The sequence below is a fragment of the Salvelinus fontinalis genome, chromosome 17, assembly GCF_029448725.1.
Source record: "Salvelinus fontinalis isolate EN_2023a chromosome 17, ASM2944872v1, whole genome shotgun sequence".
In the NCBI taxonomy this organism is placed as follows: Eukaryota; Metazoa; Chordata; class Actinopteri; order Salmoniformes; family Salmonidae; genus Salvelinus; species Salvelinus fontinalis.
This window is the reverse complement of record NC_074681.1, coordinates 42922842-42942264: the sequence shown is the minus strand read 5'-3', so window position 1 is coordinate 42942264 and position 19423 is coordinate 42922842. Positions and strand designations below refer to the sequence as shown.

The window sequence follows — 19423 nt, the reverse complement described above, 5'->3', positions numbered from 1 at the left end:
CCATCACAGTGTTGTCTTTAGAGAGACTGATCAACTGATTGACTGAGCAGCCTGGTCTCAGAGCATTACGTATTATTCTGTATGTAAATCCGAGACACTTCCTTTAGTAAGATATGTTACTTTCGTATGGTATTTATTAATTTGTGGATGACCATAACCCATTTCGTATTTATGTTTAATTTTTAAATGTAACCTTTATTTAACAAGGCAAGTCAGTCAAATTCTTATTTACAATGACGGCCTACACCGGCCAAACCCGGACGACGTTGGGCCAATTGTGCGCCGCTCTATAGGACTCTCAATCACGGCCGGTCGAACCAGGATGTCTATAGTGATGCCTCTAGCACTGAGATACAGTGTCTTAGACCATGTATGATACACTATATATACAAAAGTATGCGGACACCCATTCAAATTAGTGGATTCTGCTATTTCAGCCATACCCGTTGCTGACAGGTTTATAATATCAAGCACACAGCCATGCAATCTCCATAGAGAACATTGGCAGTAGAATGGCCTTAATGAAGAGGTCAGTGAATTTCAACGTGGCACCATCATAGGATGCCACCTTTCCAACAAGTCAGTTTGTCAAGTTTCTGCCCTGTTAGAGCTCCCGCGGTCAACTGTAAGTGCTGTTATTGTGAAGTGGAAACGTCTATGAGCATCAACGACCCAGCCGCAAAGCGGTAGGCCACACAAGCACACAGAATGGTACCGCCAATAGTGCATAAAAATTGTCTGTCCTCAGTTGCAACACTCACTACCGAGTTCCAAACTGCCTCTGGAAGCAACGTCAGCACAATACATATTAGTTGTGAGCTTCATGAAATGGGTTTCCATGGCCAAGCAGCCACACACAAGCCTAAGATCACCATGCGCAATGCCATGCGTCGGCTGGGGTGGTGTAAAGCTCGCCGCCATTGGACTCTGAAGCAGTGGAAACGTGTCCTCTGGAGTGATCACGCTTCACCATCTGGCAGTAAGACGAACGAATCTGGGTTTGGCGGATGCCTGGAGAACGCCACCTGCCCCCAATGCATAGTGCCAACTGTAAAGTTTGGTGGAGGAGGAATAATGGTCTGGGGCTGTTTTCCATGGTTCAGGCTAGGCCCCTGTTCCAGTGAAGGGAAATCTTAAACGCTACAGCATACAATGACATTCTAGACAATTTTGGACGATGTTCGACGAGCAGGTGGCCACATACTTTTGGTCATGTAGTGTATGTTATGAATTACAATTCGTATTATATGTTACGAATTTGCAAAACATGCCATATGTTATGACATTTCAAAACGTATGATATGTTATGAATTCTAGCTAGGTGCCTAACGTTACCTAGCTTGCTAACGTTAGCTAGACTGGGGCTTAGGGCTTAGGTTTAGGAGTTAGGTTAAAGGGTTAGCTAAAAAGGTGAAGATCACGGTCAGGGGAAGGGTTGGCTAACATGCTAAAAAGTAGTAAGTAGTGGAAAGTTATGCTAAAATTCTAAAGTTGTTCCTGATGATATTCGAACACACAACCCTCCATTCATTTTTGCCTTAAGTAACCATCTGTCTTATGTAACCATTCCAAACGTAACATATACTATATGTAGCTTCACGGATTTCAGTACAGAATAATACGAAATGCTCTGAGACCAGGTTGGACTGAGAGTGAATCTCGCTACCATGATTAGCTGCCATGAGAATAGTGATTAATGGCTGAAACCCGAAAGTTGTTTTATGTTTTAGTAATGTTTTTTTGTTTGGATGGGTGAAAACACTCCTATCCCCTAAATCATGTCAGCACTGCAGAATTTTGAAACCGGATTCCTGCCGGTCTGTCTCCGTGGCAACTTGAGTGACAGGGGATGATGGACGGTCATCGGGGAAACAGTGCAGATAGTCAAATATAAACAGCTCATGTTTGTGCAGAGCAAGAGGCCCAGCGGGCTTTGTGTGTGTGTGTTTCTATGGCCACGTCAAGATTGGTGACATTTAGCCCTGATGTCTCAGTGTGCCTCCCAATGGAGATGCCATTTGTGGAAAAATGTTAAGAAATGAGGATTCCTGTCGCACACCAGTACCTAAATAGACAATGCACTCTGTCAGAACATGCATGTTTGGGAAAAGTGGTCGATGGTGGGCCGCTCGATCTCATTCCTTTCGCTTTGTTTCTCTGATTCCACTGTCAGTGCATTCCCCGTGTCTGATGAGCAAGAGTGACATTCCAGACGTTGCTCTCTCTCGCTCGTTGTCTTTCTCTTCCTCTGTTACCCCTTTTCCTCTAGTCTCTTTCATCGACTGCACATTCCTTCCTCTAATCTCCTTCCCTGCGTCTTCTCTACTTCCCTGCTTATTGCCTCCCCAGGTTAGCGGCATCAACACAGCTATGAGCAGGAAGAGGGAGCACCGTGTTCTTGTCATGGTAGTCGCCATGGTGCTAGTGTACCTGATGTGCTGGGTGCCCTACGGGGTCATGGCCTTGCTGGCCACCTTCGGACGCCCCAGCCTGGTCACCCCTGAGGCCAGCATCGTGCCGTCGGTCTTGGCCAAAACCAGCACGTTCATCAACCCCGTTATCTATATCTTCATGAACAAGCAGGTAAGATGTATAATCATGGTCATAATGTAATAGTCATACTTACAAAATTCTCAGGTTTTCCAGAAAAGGGTGGCTAATTTGAACACTTTTTTGGTTACTACATGATTCCATATGTGTTATTTCATAGTTTTGATGGTTTCACTATTATTCTACAATGTAGAAAACAGTAAAAATAAAGAAAAACTCTTGAATGAGTAGGTGTGTCCAAACTTTTGACTGGCACTGTGCATTACCTGACTGTCATAATGTAACATTTGCCCGAGGTCAACTACATCTTCACAAACAGGTGAGCGAAACGTCGTAATCATCCACACGAATTATGCAGATAAGTTACAAAATAATTATCTAACGTGGGTGAATCCTCACTACAGAAACAATGAGAAAGAAAAGAAAAGTGAGAGAAATAGGGTTCACTGGTAAACAGCTGTGAGCTGTGGGCATAACATTGTGTTGGATACAGGGTCAAAATCCACAAAGAAATGGTTAATTGACCACATAATCAATATTTTGCAATAGCCATCCGTCTCCGGACTGGAACCCCATTGAAAATGCGTGGTTTGAATTAAAGAGGGCAGGTCATAAGCACAGACGAAGGATATCAAGGATTTGGAACGATTATCTTTGGCGGAATGGTCAAGATCCCTAGCAATGCTTTCTCCCAACTCATAAAACCTTTTATAAATGGCACAGTTTTGTTATCCTCGCAAGTGGAGGGTGCTGGAGTATTGAAAACAGGGGAGGCAATCATTTTGAGATGTTAATGACTTGTTCAACAAATTCAACAAAATGTGCACCCCAGTATCTCTACTTGCACATCATCATCTATCACTCCAGTGTTAATGCTAAATTGTAATTATTTCACCACTATGGCCTATTTATTGCCTTACCTCCCTAACCTTACCACATTTGCACACACTGTACATACATTCTTCTAATGTGTTTTGACTGTACGTTTGTTTATCCCATGTGTAACTCTGTTGTTTTTGTCGCACTGCTTTGCTTTCTGGCCAGGTTACAGTTGTAAATGAGAACTTGTTCTCAACTGGCCTACCTGGTTAAATAAAGGTTAAATAAAAAAATTAAAAAATCATGCTGAAAGTTTGTGTTCGGTGTCCATACTTTATGCCACCATGGGGCACAACGTTGACATCAGAAAACCGCTCGCCCACACGACGCCATACACGCTGTCTACCAAGTCGGTTACGACGCCGAACTGCAGTCAGGTCAAGACCCTGGTGAGGATGACAAGCACACACATGAGCTTCCCTGAGATGGTTTCTGACAGTTTGTGCAGAAATTCTTCGGTTGTGCAAACCCACAATTTCATCAGCTGTCTGGGTGATAATCCTGCAGGGGAAGATGCTGGATGTGGAGGTCCTTGGCTGGCGTGGTTACACGGTTGTGTGACCGGTTGGACGTACTGACAAATTCTCTAAAACGACATTGGAGGCGGCTTATGGAGTAGAAATGAACATTACATTCACTGGCAACAGCTCTGGTGGACATTTTTGCATTCAGCACGCCAATTTCACGGTCCCTCAAAACTTGAGACATCTGTGGCATTGTGTTGTGTGACCAAACTGAACATTTTAGAGTGGCCTTTTATTGTCTGTCCCCAGCACAAGGTGCACCTGTGTAATGATCATGCTGTTTAATCAGCTTCTTGATATGCCACACCTGTCAGGTGGATGGATTGTCTTGGCAAAGGAGAAATGCTCACTAACAGTGATGTAAACACATTTGTGTCCAACATTTTTGAGAAATAAGCTTATTGTGTGTATGGGACATTTCTAGGATATTTTATTTTAGCTCATGAAACATGGAACCAACACTTTACATGTTGCTTTTATATTTTTCTTCAGTATAATATTATTTACATTTTTTTGAGCATACAATATAGCTCAGTATTTATATTATCCATGCCCCCTCATCTTCCCCAAATAAATGAACTGTTACACAAAAATATGGTATACGAATAACACAGTTATTCAGATTTACACTTAATCAATTCGATTTTTACTTATCAAGAAATAGTACATACAAACACCAGTACCTGGTTTCCGTTCCATATTGAAATCAAAAAGAAAGAAATAATAAATTAGAAAAAAAAGCTTACCGCTCTGCAATGTCACATGACATGTACAGTAGCTAGGGTGGACCAATTGCTTTTGCAGATTCTCAAATGAAAATAAAAACAAAAGTTGGTTCAGGAAGTATTGTGATTATTAGGTTGGATAAACAGGATGTGTGCTTTCCCCACACAATTTTGGCCTAAATTTAGAAAATAGGTTGCTGATGTTGGTCAGTGGTCAGAGTCTGGGAAAAAAGCAGGCTGCCTCTGACTAGAAGAGAAACAGGCTCGCTTGAGCCTACAGCCTGAGGTTCATAGAAACCACTCTTCTAAATCTGTATCCTAGAAACTAGATGTTTTAAGGTTTATAATACTACCAAAGTGCCCAATATAACCGTTACCAATTACCACTCTTTTGAAAAATGCGCATTCTCACTTTCTCCATTAAAAAAAACATAATTTGTGCTTATGAATTTACCATGTTACTTTTGACTGTACTATTTTAAAATGTTCCAAGTTAGCCTTGCTCAATTTCTTTTCCCTCCACAAACCAAGGCTTCGGAGGACCACGCCAAACCAAAATCATAATTAGCTGCGGAGGGGGGGTCCAATCGTAAAAGGAGGAAATTAGTACCACTATGTGGTGTAAAAGACACAGAAAGTGGCTTTCTGACACTTTACAGTGGGAAAATAATTTCCTGTCAATCAAATGAATCATGGTATATTACTGAGGACGTCAAATTGACCTGTCTCAAATATTGGATGGGGCATGACCCCCGTCCCCCCGCAAGTTAAGCGCTTGACTATGAGACATGGTCATTGACATTTTAGCATGGTACTCCTCACATCTGTCATCTAGTCAATGCTCCTCATTTTTATGTGAAGACGTCTCCATTTACATGTCTTAGGCCATGTCTGCTGATGAATTTCGTCTACGATGTTGAACCTTCATCCGAGCGTTGACTGTCCGTTACTGTATATCCTGAAAAGCAAACAGCCAATCAATCGGAGACAATCAACATATTTAGAGGAGGTCATCTACTAAAATTATTGAGAGACATGGCATCCTCCTCACTAACGACTCAAACCAGAAATGCAGTAATGACCAACTCTCTGCCTTGACAGGGGATTTCACCTTCACAGTCCTTCTCTCTAGAAATCGGTCATACATCCGGTTCAAACATTTATTTTGACCAGATTACCCTATGTTTGCTATGATGATTGCATATAGGTAAATTAATGACTGATCTGTTTCACCTGTCTTGTGCTTGTCTCCACCCCCCCACCAGGTGTCTCCCATTTGTCCCCATTATCTCCTGTGTATTTACATCTGCGTCTTCTGTTTGTCTGTTGCCAGTTCGTCTTGTCCCGTCAAGTTCTACCAGCATGTTCCGTGGTTCCTGTGCTCTAGTTTATCCCAGTTCTGCCCTTTCTGCCTGTCCTGTACCTGCCTGACTCTGATTTGGATTATGACTCTTTGCCTGCCTCGACTACCCTTTTGCCTGCCCCTTGTACTGTAATAAACTCTGAGACTCGTACTATCCACCTCCTGTGTTTGCATCTGGGTCTTAGCCTGAGTGCTGGTAAGAAGCACCAATTGACTTTGTTTTTTCTTTGTCAATGAGACATAATTTCTCTCTCAACAAGACCAACGGTCAAAGATAAATGGTTTGTTGTATCTTTGTATCTTTACCAACTTGTGAAACTTCCTGCACCTTCAGCATCTGGTGTGGGACAGAATAATTAACAACCCACTATTTCTGATGCGATCGCTCTAATCAAATGTATTGGCTACACTTTCATGTGATGTTATCCGATTGGTAGTGTTCCATTATCAGCTTCTCAAACTAACTCATTATCAGCTGGTCTTACAGTGGGCATAGTGGAAGAAGAAGGTAAAAAAATTGTCTATTTCTCTGAATGCAGCTGTTGTTAGGGACTTTATTATACCCAGAAACACCAAGGCAGTGCCAACTTAGAGGAGGGAAACTTTTGTAACTCAATCACAAGTACTGTCACATTGTACTTTGTGTGTGCGTGTATACAAAGCACATTTGAGAACAAGGCTACCTAAATTCTATCAGCATATTGATTGCATTACGCGCAGGGGTAATACACTCTATCACTGCTACTCTAACTTCGGCGATGTATATAAAGCCCTCCCCCGCCCTCCATTCGGAAAATTTGACCCCGACGACATCTTGCTCCTACAATCTTATAGGCAGAAACTCAAACAGGATGTACCAGTGACTAGAACCATTCAACGCTGGTCTGACCAATCGGAATCCACGCTTCAAGATTGTTTTGATCACGTGGACTGGAATATGTTCCGGTCAGCCTCAGAGAACAACATCGACCTATACGCTGACTATGTAAGTGACTTTATAAAGAAGTGCATTGGAGATGTTGTACCCACTGTGACTATTAAAACCTACCCTAATCAGAAACCATGGATGGATGGCATTCATGCAAAACTGAAAGCGCGAACCATCGCATTAAACCATGGAAAGAGGTCTGGGAATATAGCTGAATATAAACAGTGTAGTTATTCCCTCCACAAGGCAATCAAACAAGCGAAATGCCGATACAGGGACAAAGTGGAGTCGCAATTCAACCACTCAGACATGAGACGTATGTGGCAGTGTCTACAGGAAACCACGGCCTACGTGAGTAAAACATTTAAACGTGTTAACCCTCGCAAGGCTGCTGGCCCATACCTAGCCGCGCCCTCAGAGCATGCGCAGACCAGCTGGCTGGTGTGTTTACAGACATATTCAATCACTCCCTATCCCAGTCTGTTGTCCCCACATGCTTCAAGATGGCCACCATTGTTCCTGTACCCAAGAAGGCAAAGACTACTGAACTAAATGACTACCGTCCCATAGTACTCACTTCTGTCATCATGAAGTGCTTTGAGAGACTAGTCAAGGATCATATCACCTCCAACTTACCGGCCACCCTAGACCCACTTCAGTTTGTATACCGCCCCAACAGGTCCACAGACGACGCAATCGCCATCATACTGCACACTGTCCTATCCTATCTGGACAAGTGGAATACCTATGTAAGAATGCTGTTCATTGACTACAGCTCAGCATTCAACAACATAGTAGCCTCCAAGCTCATCATCAAGCTGGAGGCCCTGGGTCTCAACCCCGCCTGGTGTAATTAAGTCCTGGACTTTCTGACGGGCCGCCCCCCAGGTGGTGAAGGTAGGAAACAACATTTCCACTTAGCTGACCCTCAACACTGGGGCCCCACAAGGGTGCATGCTCAGCTCCCTCCTGTACTCCCTGTTCACCCACGACTGCGTGGCCATACACGCCTCCAACTCAATCATCAAGTTTGCAGACGACACTACAGGAGTGGGCTTGATTACCAACAACGACGAGACAGCCTATATGGAGGAGGTGAGGGCACTGGGAGTGTGGTGTCAAGAAAACAACCTCTCACTCAACGTCAACAAAACAAAGGAGATGATCGTGGACTTCAGGTAACAGCAGAGGGAGCACCCCTCTATCCACATCGAAGGGACAGCAGTGGAGAAGGTGAAAAGTTTTAAGTTCCTCAGCGTACACATCACAGACAAACTAAAATGGTCCACCCACATAGACAGTGTGGTGAAGAAGGTGCAACAGCACCTCTTCAACCTCAGGAGACTTGGAGCTTGAACCTTGGAGCTTGAACCTTGGAGACTTGGAGCTTCAACCTCAGGAGCTTGTCACCCAAACCCTGACATACTTTTACAGATGCACAATCGAGAGCATCCTGTCGGGCTTTATCACAGCCTGGTACGGCAACTGCACCACCCTCAACCGCAACGCTCTCCAAAGGGTGGTGCGGTCTGCACAACGCATCACCGGGGGAAAGCTACATGCCCTCCATGACACCTAGAACAACCGATGTCACAGGAATGCCAAAAAGATCATCAAGGACAACAACCACCCGAGGCACTGCCTGTTCACACCGCTACCATCCAGAAGGCGAGGTCAGTACAGACATTACCCAAATAATTGATCAGGTATAGACCCTGGTATATATTGTGAAATGTCTTCCTCTGCTCCCTTGTTTGTGTTATTGTTACCAAATGTATTCCCCTCACTGACAGATAAAACAGAGTGTATTTTTGTTGAATTATTCAGAAGGTTTTATTTGTGGTAGTGGGAGATTGGCCTTGAGCTCCAAACAAAAGTGTGATGAAATGTTTGACTAAAAGTTCAGACATGAATTTCTTTTTGTGTTTGTTGGACAACAAAACACAAAGTTTCCGAAATTAAGATTATTCAAAAGAGCATTGTTTTGCAGGTGAAAATGATTGAATCCCCTTAAGGGATGTAAAACTTTGCCATTCTGTCTTATTAATGACCATGGCGCATCTTGGTGTCCCTTTCAGAGTTATTAATTGCGGTAAAGCCTCGTTTACATGCATTTGCTTTCCTTCTGTCCTAATGATGAAGGGCTGGATTGTGGCTGCATTAATTCCGAGTATGATTAATCACATCGCTTTTTACTGATGTGTTCTGATTCGCACTGTTTCACGCAGTCATCTCTTTTCATCAAAGGGGTCAGAATAAGTGGCAAGTAAAGCACTGTCAGCTTCTTTCAGTGTGTGTAAAACACTAAGACAGTGGCTATTTATCGTGTAGCGCTGGAGATGGGAGAATCCCAGGGTGGGATGACGTTGTCTAATGGACACAGGCGTGTCATGAGTTTTGACTGGAAACACAATACATTGTTTAAACTTTGTTTAGTGAACTGGAGCATGTTATCTTGTATGAGACTCATAAATGAAAGAAAACCTGAAGTATTCAGTCAAATAATATGTAGGCGGAAGGTAGCCCAGAGGTTAGAGAGCCGAGCCAGCAACAAGATAATTGCCAATTCGAATCCCAGGTCAGATGAGAAAAATCTGGTAGGAAATGAGCCGACCACCAGAGGGTTGGCATCAGTATCCCAGCTGCCATCTTCAGCCTTTGTGCCCTTGAGTAAGGCAATTAACTGCTCACTGGGCACAATGTGTGTGTGTTTGTAATAGGCATTCTCGAGTTCATTTGGCTCCGTTCATGTGAAAGAGCCGGCTCATTTGGCTCCCAAAGTCATGCCCCCCTTTCATCACAGGGGAACATGGCTCCCAAACGGTTCTTTGTTCAAAATGCTTAAAAATTCACCTAGAACCATAAAAAAAATGCTAATCTCCAATGTCAAGCCCCAAAGGTAAGCTACCATTATGTCAGATTGTGAAATGCGTGTTCTGGCCAAATTATTAGACGGCCTGCAAAGATTGTTTTTACACTGACGAGCTCTCCCCACTATGTATTGTTTCTGTAGTGAGGGTGCACCCCCTTTAGATAATTATTTTGTAACTTATCTGCAGAAAAATTTTGTTTTGAGCTCAAAAAGCAGTAGTAGCAGTATGCAAATCAGGGAGCCACCGATGCGATTCGGTTCCTGACATTCGCCAAAATGATCCGGTCAAAAAGAGACGTTCGTTTTGCGAACGACAATCACTTGCGTGTGTGTGTGTGTGTCTGTATTGGGTGGTTGGGTGGACAACCATGAAAAACAAATGTCTTCTTCTTGTAATACCAATAGTGGTTATACTTGTATGGTATCCCCAGGACCAAGTTTGGGAAACGCTGCCATGAGATATGAGAGAGAGAGAAACCTTGACTTCTAGTATACTATTTCCTACACCAGTCCAACATTATGTCTATCAAGTGCAACATTTACTCAACAGTAAAACACTGGTTTTCCGAGTTGAATACCCTCTGTCTTCACTGAAGGTGTACTGCTCACAGGTTTCATATTAATGCAAGTTATATTTAGATATAATGGTATGTAATGACAGTACGAATGCTCCACTGTCCCTTCCTGGCACTTTCAATTAAGCATTCTCCTCCCTGTGTATCCCACCAATGGCTGACCTTTCAGGAAGATTTGAGCCCACTCATCCACTCAACGGAGACACGAATGTCCTGTGTGTCATTTTCAGTCTTCAATTCCTCCCAGCCCGTTACTATGGAAACTGTGAGTTGAGGCGAGTTAAAGACTAAAAATGCTGTACAGACAGAAGTAGCGGCATGTGTTTGTCCCATGAAGACGTATGGTAACAATTATCAGAGAAGACAGAACATTGCCCTCTAGACGGGGGTATGGCATTTTGCTTATGGTGAGTACAATCTTCTACTTCTCTTCCTCTCAGTATAGTGGATGTTGTAGATGGGTATGGTTAAAATTGCAACAAAAAAAAACAAGCATAGACTGAGAGGAAAAGATTGGAACAAATAAACCATCGACTACACCATAATGTTGATTTTGATTTCGCCCCCCCCAGGACTTTACAGTTTCTACGTTTCTAGCTACCACTGGAGGTATAAAGTGTATTGGGGTTTGGCCCTTGAACTATAACGTCTATGGTTCAGAAATATCCCCAATGTCACTTGCCTTAACTTGTTTAATTACATTTGAAAAACGAGGGTGCCTTATTAAAGAACCACTCATTCCCCAAATGAGTCCAGGGGCCTCAGGTTAACCAGAGAATGAAGGATGTGTACTGTGTCCTAATCAAAGTTCAGTAGTGAGACCCTGTAGGGCTACAAGCTGTCAGCTGTCCCTTGAGAGCAACAAGCGTTCATTATTGAATGCAGAGAGCAATGTGCAATGTAGCGCCTACTAAGCACCCCCCTTCTGCTTGTCTCGCCTTTTGTATTCAGACCTTTTATCCAAATTATGACTTTAATTAAACACGCATTGAAAAGAAAAGCAGCCGACTCTGCATCTCCGCCTCCCCCGAGGAGCATTGAAAGGCATTACATTTAAGGCCTAATGAATGTGTAGATGGGTACATGTAATGTAATATATATGCTCACAAAATATGTGCTCGCTGGCTTAGAGCTTGGGTTTATTATCGACTGCAAACGTGTGACCCCATCCAGAAACAACCTTTTGCTTGTACGCCAAACCCCCATAGGCACAGGTGTAGACCAGGGACAACTGATGTTAGAATTATGGCAAACAGTCCAGCAGGTTTATTGGAGAAAAAGAAGGCGATACTTACAGTGCCTTCAGAAAGTATTCACACCCCTTGACTTTTTCCAAATGTTGATGTATTACAGCCTAAATTTAAAATTTATTAAATATAGATTTTATTTTACTGGCCTACACACAATACCCCACATCATGTTAAAGTGTAATAATCTACATTTTTTATTTATCAAATTACTAAAAATGAAAATCTGAAATGTTTTGAGTCAATAAGTATTCAACCACTTTGTTATGGCAAGTCTAAATAAGTTCAGTTGAAAAAATCTGTTTAACAAGTCGCATTATAAGTTGCATGGACTAACACGATTTTTAATGACTACCTCATCTCTGTACCCCACACATACAATTATCTGTAAGGTCCCTCAGTCAAGCAGTGCATTTCAAACACAGATTCAACCACAAAGACTAGGGAGGTTTTCCAATGCCTCGCACATAAGGGCATCTATTGGAAGATTTTTTTTTTTAAAGTAGACGTTGAATATACCTTTGAGCATGGTGAAGTTATTAATTACACTTTGGATGGTGTATCAATACACCCAGTCACTACAAAGATACACAATACAACCACTCAGGGATTTCACCATGAGCCCAATGGTTACTTTAAAACCGTTACAGAGTTTAATGGCTGTGATAAGAGAAAATTGAGGATGAATCAACAACACTATAGTTACTCCACAATACTAACATAAATTAAGTGAAAAGAAGGAAGCATGTACAGAATACAAAATATTCCAAAACACGCATCTTGTTTGCTATAAGGCACTAAAGTAAAACTGTGAAAAATGTGCCAAAGAAATTAACTTTATCTCCTGAATACAAAGTGTTATGTTTGGTGGAAATCCTACACAACACATCACTGAGTACCACACTTCATATTTTCAAGTATGGTGGTAGCTGCATCATGTTATGGGTATGCTTGTCATCGGCAAGGAGTAAGAAGCTTTTTAGGATAAAAAGAAACAGAATAGAGCTAAGCACAGGCAAAATCCTAGAGGAAAATCTGGTTCAGTCTGCTTTCCAACAGACACTGGGAGACAAATTCACCTTTCAGCAGGACAATAACCTGAAACACACTACCAAATATACACTGGAGTTGCACACCAAGATGACATTGAATGTTCCTGATTGGCCTAGTTACAGTTTTGACTTAAAATCGGCACGAAAATCTATGGCAAGACATGAAAATGTCTGTCTTGCAATGATCAACAACCAATCTTGACAGAGCTTGAATTAAAAACAAGCCACTCAAAATAGGGCGTCTTCACACATTGTTCGAGCTATATTTCTAAATCACCATGAGCTTATTTGTACATTGTGTTTTTCTCATTTGGTCTGGTTGGCTTCACCTTGCCAAATTTCAAACAAACTAAAATGCCTCAACAAAACCACGTGTTAACGCAAGTCATTTGTTTAAATCCATCTGTGATTATGTAGAAGATTTCCTTTCTCACTCCCAAACTTCATATCACTTTTGCTTTGGTCTTCCAACAACATGCGGGAGGAATCTTCTCAATAGCCGCTCTAAGTGCGACGTAAATAGTCTTTATTCAATAGCCTATTGTAACGAGTGCGCTGAGTCGGGAAGCATGCACAGGGAGTATGTGTTTTAATAGATAAACAAAACAATAAACACAAAACACAAGCAAAGCACCGGCATCAAACAGAGTCAATAACACCCGAGGAAAGAACCAAGGGGAGTGACAGATGTAGGGAAGATAATCAAGGAGGTGATTATCCAGGTGAGTGTCATGAGGCGCTGGTGCGCTTGACGATAGTGACAAGTGTGCGGGATAATCAGCAGCCTGATCACCTAGCGACCGGAGAGGGAGTATACGTGACACCTACATCCCCGTATAGCCCGCATCTCCCTTAATCTGCATCCGATGCGCTCACGAATGCGCTGCTACTCATATAATGTTTCAGATATATCAAGTTATGGTACTGAGTGCATTTTATAAAATGCTCGCAGTCAAACAACCAATAATACTGGGCCTCCGGTTCTTTTCCTGTGTTTGGTCCAGACTGCTTTCTCACTGCCTTCTCGCCTGCAGCGAACAGCACCGTGATAGGAATGGAATCGCACTGAGACCATCATTTTTGAGCGAACCATGGTGCGTTGTTTAGTGCGCTTCAGAGTGAGGATAGAGTACTCCCACCAGTCCAAACTAACCGAACTAAGGGGAAAACACATGCCAGAGTTTGGGAAAAAATGCTATAGCGCGCTTGACATTTAAAGGCATATTTCAATTGAGGCGACAGCCTTTACCTTTAAATGCCATCTCTGCGAATGCGGTAGCATTGCCTTTAAAAGCTACATTGTTGACTAAAGCGCACAGATTGAATCCTGACCTTATATAAACCCTTGTGTTTGCTGAGCTAGCCTCGGAGCTCACTAACTCCTCTACCCCTCTTCGTGACATCTAGGTTGTGGATGTTTTCATCCAGACGTCTAGATCCAGCTTCACTGTCACGAACATGACCAGAATAGTCCAAATCCATGAAAAACGTTCCATATTTCACCCATAAATGACCTTACGCTGTGTCTCCTGCTCTGCTTTCCATAACTCACTCATCTATCCAATCCTCTCAGTGCCTCAGCAGGGTTTGTGTGTTGACAGCTGACAAAATCAGGGGATGCTCAGCAAGATCATAGCGTTTCTATGCTTTATACACCCCGTGCCAGTCTTTAGTCAATTTGACCTTGGGAAATGGGGGATTGTGTTTACTTTGCCAATGCATGTACTGTGGGTCAACGCAAGGCGGATCTGTGTTACTGTGTCTATGTTTTTGTCTGGATGATCTTTTCTCTGTGTGTGTGTGTGTGTCTGTTGTCTTTGTGTATTCCCTCTGAAGAGGCAGCGGTGCCGTAGGACACTTCTTCTTTTTTTACGTCTCTTGAGGAAATGTAGTAGACTATAAGTATACATGAAACTCGCAGAGTATACTAAGTACACTACGTTTTCTCAAGGGAGGTGACGTCAGAGCCCTTCTGATGACGGTATGGGACGGGAGGGTTGTTAAAGTTCAGCCTGGGACGTAAAGGCCTTTTCGACCGAGGTCTCTGTCTCCGTCTGTATGTGTGCGCGCCTGGAATAAAAAGGAACCAAATACCCTCAGTGTCTTGTTATGCTCTCGAAACTGGATCTGAAGTTTTTGAATAATTCACTCTGTCTGTCTGCCTCCAACAAGTGCTAAATTCAATATCTGCACTCTGAGCTCTGGTCTTTGAGCTTTGTTGACTTTGAAACACAGCACCTGTGGTTTCCTGATCAGTTTGTAGATTTTAAATATGGATGGCGTGTTCATGCAGATTTCCTTCTATAACCCCGCCCCCCCCCCCCAAAAAAAATGAATTTCCATGCTCATCTGCTGCAATCAGCTCCTGACTCTTCTTTTCCGAAATGTTTTCCGATATGTTTTTATAATGTTGTCGTATAACTTTTACAAACACCTTATAAAATCATATAAGTATATACACGTTACTTTGTTGGTGGATTGAGGGGATAGTGGAGTCACTGCGAATGTGAGTAGCGTTTCAAGTTATGATGAGTTATAACGGCTATTAGGACCTCACTCCTTCCTTTACCATGCAGAGCGTCTTGAGACCAGCTATCTAGTCCATTTTGTAATCATTACTCAGCCGTATGGGACGGGAGTATGATGTAGTGGTTAGGGTACGTATGAGAAAAATCAGTCTCTGTTGTCCTATTATTTTATCAGGCTTTTTATATAGCCAGTCAAGGTTTCCTGCGCCTCACATGATCAAATACTCATTCTTGAATGAGAAGAGAATTAGTTCAGCATTTAATACCATTTGGGAAATGTACAAATAATGAGTGTCTCTCAGCATTGTTCTATGTGAAAAGGCAAGGCGAGACAACAAGCTCGACGAACGATAGGGAGCGAGAGAAGAGGAAAAGGAGGTATCCAACCAGACGGTTCTGGGTTACTCATAATTATTCACCATTGCACTTCTCAGAGATAGAGGGAACAAGAGAACGGGAGAATAAATTTCCCTGGTGAGAAAGGTGCAACTTGTATGGACCCTTTGATTGTCCGCGGGAAGTAGGAGGGTTTAGGTGGTTGTGCCTGCGGAGGTGGGATGGGGAAACAACGCCAAGTAGGTACATAAGCAACTATAAGTGATCTTTGTGGAGTTGGGGTAGGAAACACCTTGAAGTCGGTACGTTGGTATAATGGTCCTTAAACCTTAATCCTGCTGTTTGTGACGGATAAAGAGTAACAGCAGCACATACATTATTTGTTTCCCCCTTTTTAAGGAAGGCAATGACTGGTTGGGTTGGAGTTTTGTAGCCTCACCATTCATTATTGTTAATTTTTCTGATATTTCAGCATTCGAGCAAACAGATGCTGTACAGTTAGTCCAGCTTGACTCACGTCTTTCTGTCTCCCCATCTTTTTTTCCGTTTGTCCGTCCGTATGTTGGGGATGTGTTTGAACGTGGGCATGTGTGTATGTGTTTGTTCACCGGTATGCCAGTTCTACAGGTGCTTCCGAGCCCTGCTGAGGTGCCAAGAGCCCCAGAGGGGTTCCAGCGTCAGGAGCTCCTCCAAGGCGCCGACCAAAGCTGTCCGTGGTGGCACCCACAAAACCAACGACAACAACATCACCTTCGAGGTGGCCTCCCTCGGGCAGCCCACCAGCGTCGTCCCCCAGCTGGGGAACGCAACTGTGTACGCAGCTGTCCCCGCTTCCTCTGACATGGTCAAGCCCAAGATGGTGTCGCTAGTGGCCCACTACAACGGCAAAGGTCTGGGGCCGTTAGGGGTTTTGACCTCTAGGAACCAATTACAGGGAGGGGAGGTGGATCCAGAGGGGCCGTCAAAGTGGATTTAGTGCTGTTACGAGGCTTGCCTCTTGCTAGTATGATGGACAGGAGGCATAGAGGGAAATCTTTGAAAGCCTCCTGACTCTTCGGAAGTGGAGCCACAGGAGCTACTAGTCCGTCTTGAGGAAGGGCTCTGCACAATGTTATACATATTTTCGCCATTTACCATCTCAAATACGCCTATGGACTGAGAGTGGGGAGAAAAGGGTGTGAAAAAACCCTGTTATTTTGTACCATTTCTAATGTTTTGTCGAATATATTAGTTCTATGAAATGTCATGATGTGACTTCCCCATCTGTACCTTTACAGTACAAAGATAAAGAGAGATGAAGAGTGCATTTTTGTGTTGATCTGAGATTGTAATCACAGATTGAGGAAACTCAATTATTGTATTCAAGTATTTTCAGGAGACAGTTTTCAAAAGTATCAAGATGACAAAGCGCTTATGACAAAAAAACAAAAAACACTAAAGGTAATGATGGGATTTGTACTGTTCATGATTTTTTTTTTTTTGATTGCTGAACTCAGCAGTTCCATCACTCAAACGTATTCAATTGTAGCTATAGTTACGTATATAATTTGTGTCATAAACATAGGTAGCATGAGTCTGACATGTATATTTATTTTGAAAAACATTTTATGTAAATATTTTTAAAACGTACAAAAAGCTGCATATGTGGGACATGAATCTGGAGGTCCACGATACTGTTAGTTTTCTTTTCTCCCTGGTGGTTAATTGATTAATGTAACTTATTGGCCAGAGATTCCACTCACTGTGTTAGGTCGCAATCAGTCCCTGATTATTTCTGGCCTTGCAGTCTGAATCTGAGAAAAGGGGATCTAATCTGTTCTGACAAAAATGTTGTATTTTTTTTTTTTTTTTTTTTACAATATGTTATGTTGGGTCTGTAGGCACTGCAATCCTCAAGTGACTTGAATAGAGCCCTGCTATGTAATATAAACTAGTTTGAACAACTTTACAGCATAATGTACAATAGTTTGTTCCTTTTCATGTGAAATATGATGGCCCATGTTGTGATTCAGGGCCTGCAAATAGCTAGGTGTCCAGCCAAAATGTGTGGCTTACTGTAGCTATGGCTAGATATCACCTATCATACTAAATTAGGCTTGCTAGTGTTAGCATGTGCGACACTCACCGCCCATCATCTCGATTAGTGTTCAGCATTTACCCATTTTAATAATACCACTACATCCCTGGCTTTATGTCTAGCCAGTTTGTGTGACCCCCCCCATTTGGTCAACACAATTGACATCCCGAGTTAAGCCTAAAATTATGCGAAATGATTGTAAATTGCTTCAAACGGCAGAGGCCTCATCTATATAGAAAGCACGTTACACAGTAATTACACAATTCATTACTGCTACCTAGTTACTTCTACTACTAGATAGGTTGTTTACTTTGTCTAATTGGTTCAATTTGAATATCAATGAAGTACTTTGGGACAGAAAACCAAGAAAATAATCACATTTGCATCATACCCAATTGGGTCTGACTGCATGACCTGTTAAGTGAACGTGGAGGACTGGTAGAGCATGGGCTCTTGAAATATTGCACTGTAGCCTTATGTCTTACAAAATGTACTGTGTACATTGGTCCTCAACCTTTGAGGCTGTGCTCAGTGCTTCAGGTGGAATACAACATATGTATTGGTGCACCAGTGAGTAGGCTTAATGGCCCACTGCATGTACAGTGTGTGCAGTATGAACAAAAGGAACTTCCTGTTTTTTTATTGTTTTTTTAAGTGGAGCACATTTTTGTTCAAATCTGAAAAAATACAGGAGGCATGAATATTATTTAGGTTTTTGTTAACAATACAATGGTTATGTAGGCGTTATAAAAGTCTTGAGTTGACCATGCTGAATGAGAGTAACCGTTGGTAGTGTAATGTTATCTCGCTGGGAAAATGTACATGTTTAAGAGTGTATGTCGATGTGTGTTTTAATTGACCACGACGACTGTTAAAGCGGGAATCAGCAGCGGAAAACAATAACAAGAGAAATGTCGAGAAATGGGCTGGAGAAATGTAGCACTCTCAAAGTCATAGACAGAGCTATGGATGCAGGGACAAAATGACAGTTCTGACCATTTACTTTGTTTAACAAACACTGGAGTAAAACAAGCTTATATTTTGGTTCTGACGGGGTACGACAGTTGAACTAAGGTCATGAGGCATTTGTACGTTGTTCTTCAAGAATCAATGGGTACATATACATTTATATGTCCAAAAATGTGTGTAGCACCTGCAGATTGCACCTTCATCTACGGACAGACCAGTTACAGTATGTAAATAATATTATACCAAAGCAATAGGAATTTCATACTGTATTGAGTAATAAAGACTTTTTGAAAACAATGTATAAAGTCTTGTGTTGTTGATGTATTCTGTAAAGAGCTGCTGTACACACTAGGCCCATTGAAAGCGGAAAAACAAGAACCCTGGTAACTGTGAAGTGAAGTGATGCTGTAGTGTTACACAATATGCAGATGTATGATCATATCGTAAGTAGCCTCATCCCGAGCCAGAACGTACCTGTTTCTGTTACGTGAAGCAGCTTGATATAAAGTACACCACCTTGACAGGTCTCGTCTATCGCAGGGCCTCACCCCCAATCCATCTCCTTCGATGCTGAGTAGTGTCAACCTACTTTTTTGAATGAGACAGATCTGTTACAGTAGGAGAGGATGTATACAACATTCAGACACCTGTTTTCACGTCACCTCCCTTTCATGTATGATTGCCTGACAACCAAGAAGGCCATTTTATTAGCTTTAGGTAAGGGTTGAGGTTATGGTCACAGGTAATATAAGTAACAGGTAATATAACTTACCCTATATATGGCTGTACAAGTTTAAC

General features: G+C 42.4%; 1 protein-coding gene across 1 annotated transcript in view; it reads left to right on the top strand.

The window, feature by feature from the left end:
* Positions 1 to 18922, top strand: part of LOC129814440 (vertebrate ancient opsin-like) — a 91061-nt gene extending 72139 nt beyond the window's left edge. The window contains exons 3-4 of the mRNA XM_055867553.1: positions 2350 to 2583; positions 16199 to 18922. Coding sequence (XP_055723528.1) covers positions 2350 to 2583; positions 16199 to 16555 — 591 coding nt within the window. The 3' untranslated portion in view covers positions 16556 to 18922. The remainder of the gene's footprint in view (positions 1 to 2349; positions 2584 to 16198) is intronic.
* The last annotated feature ends 501 nt before the right edge of the window (positions 18923 to 19423 follow it).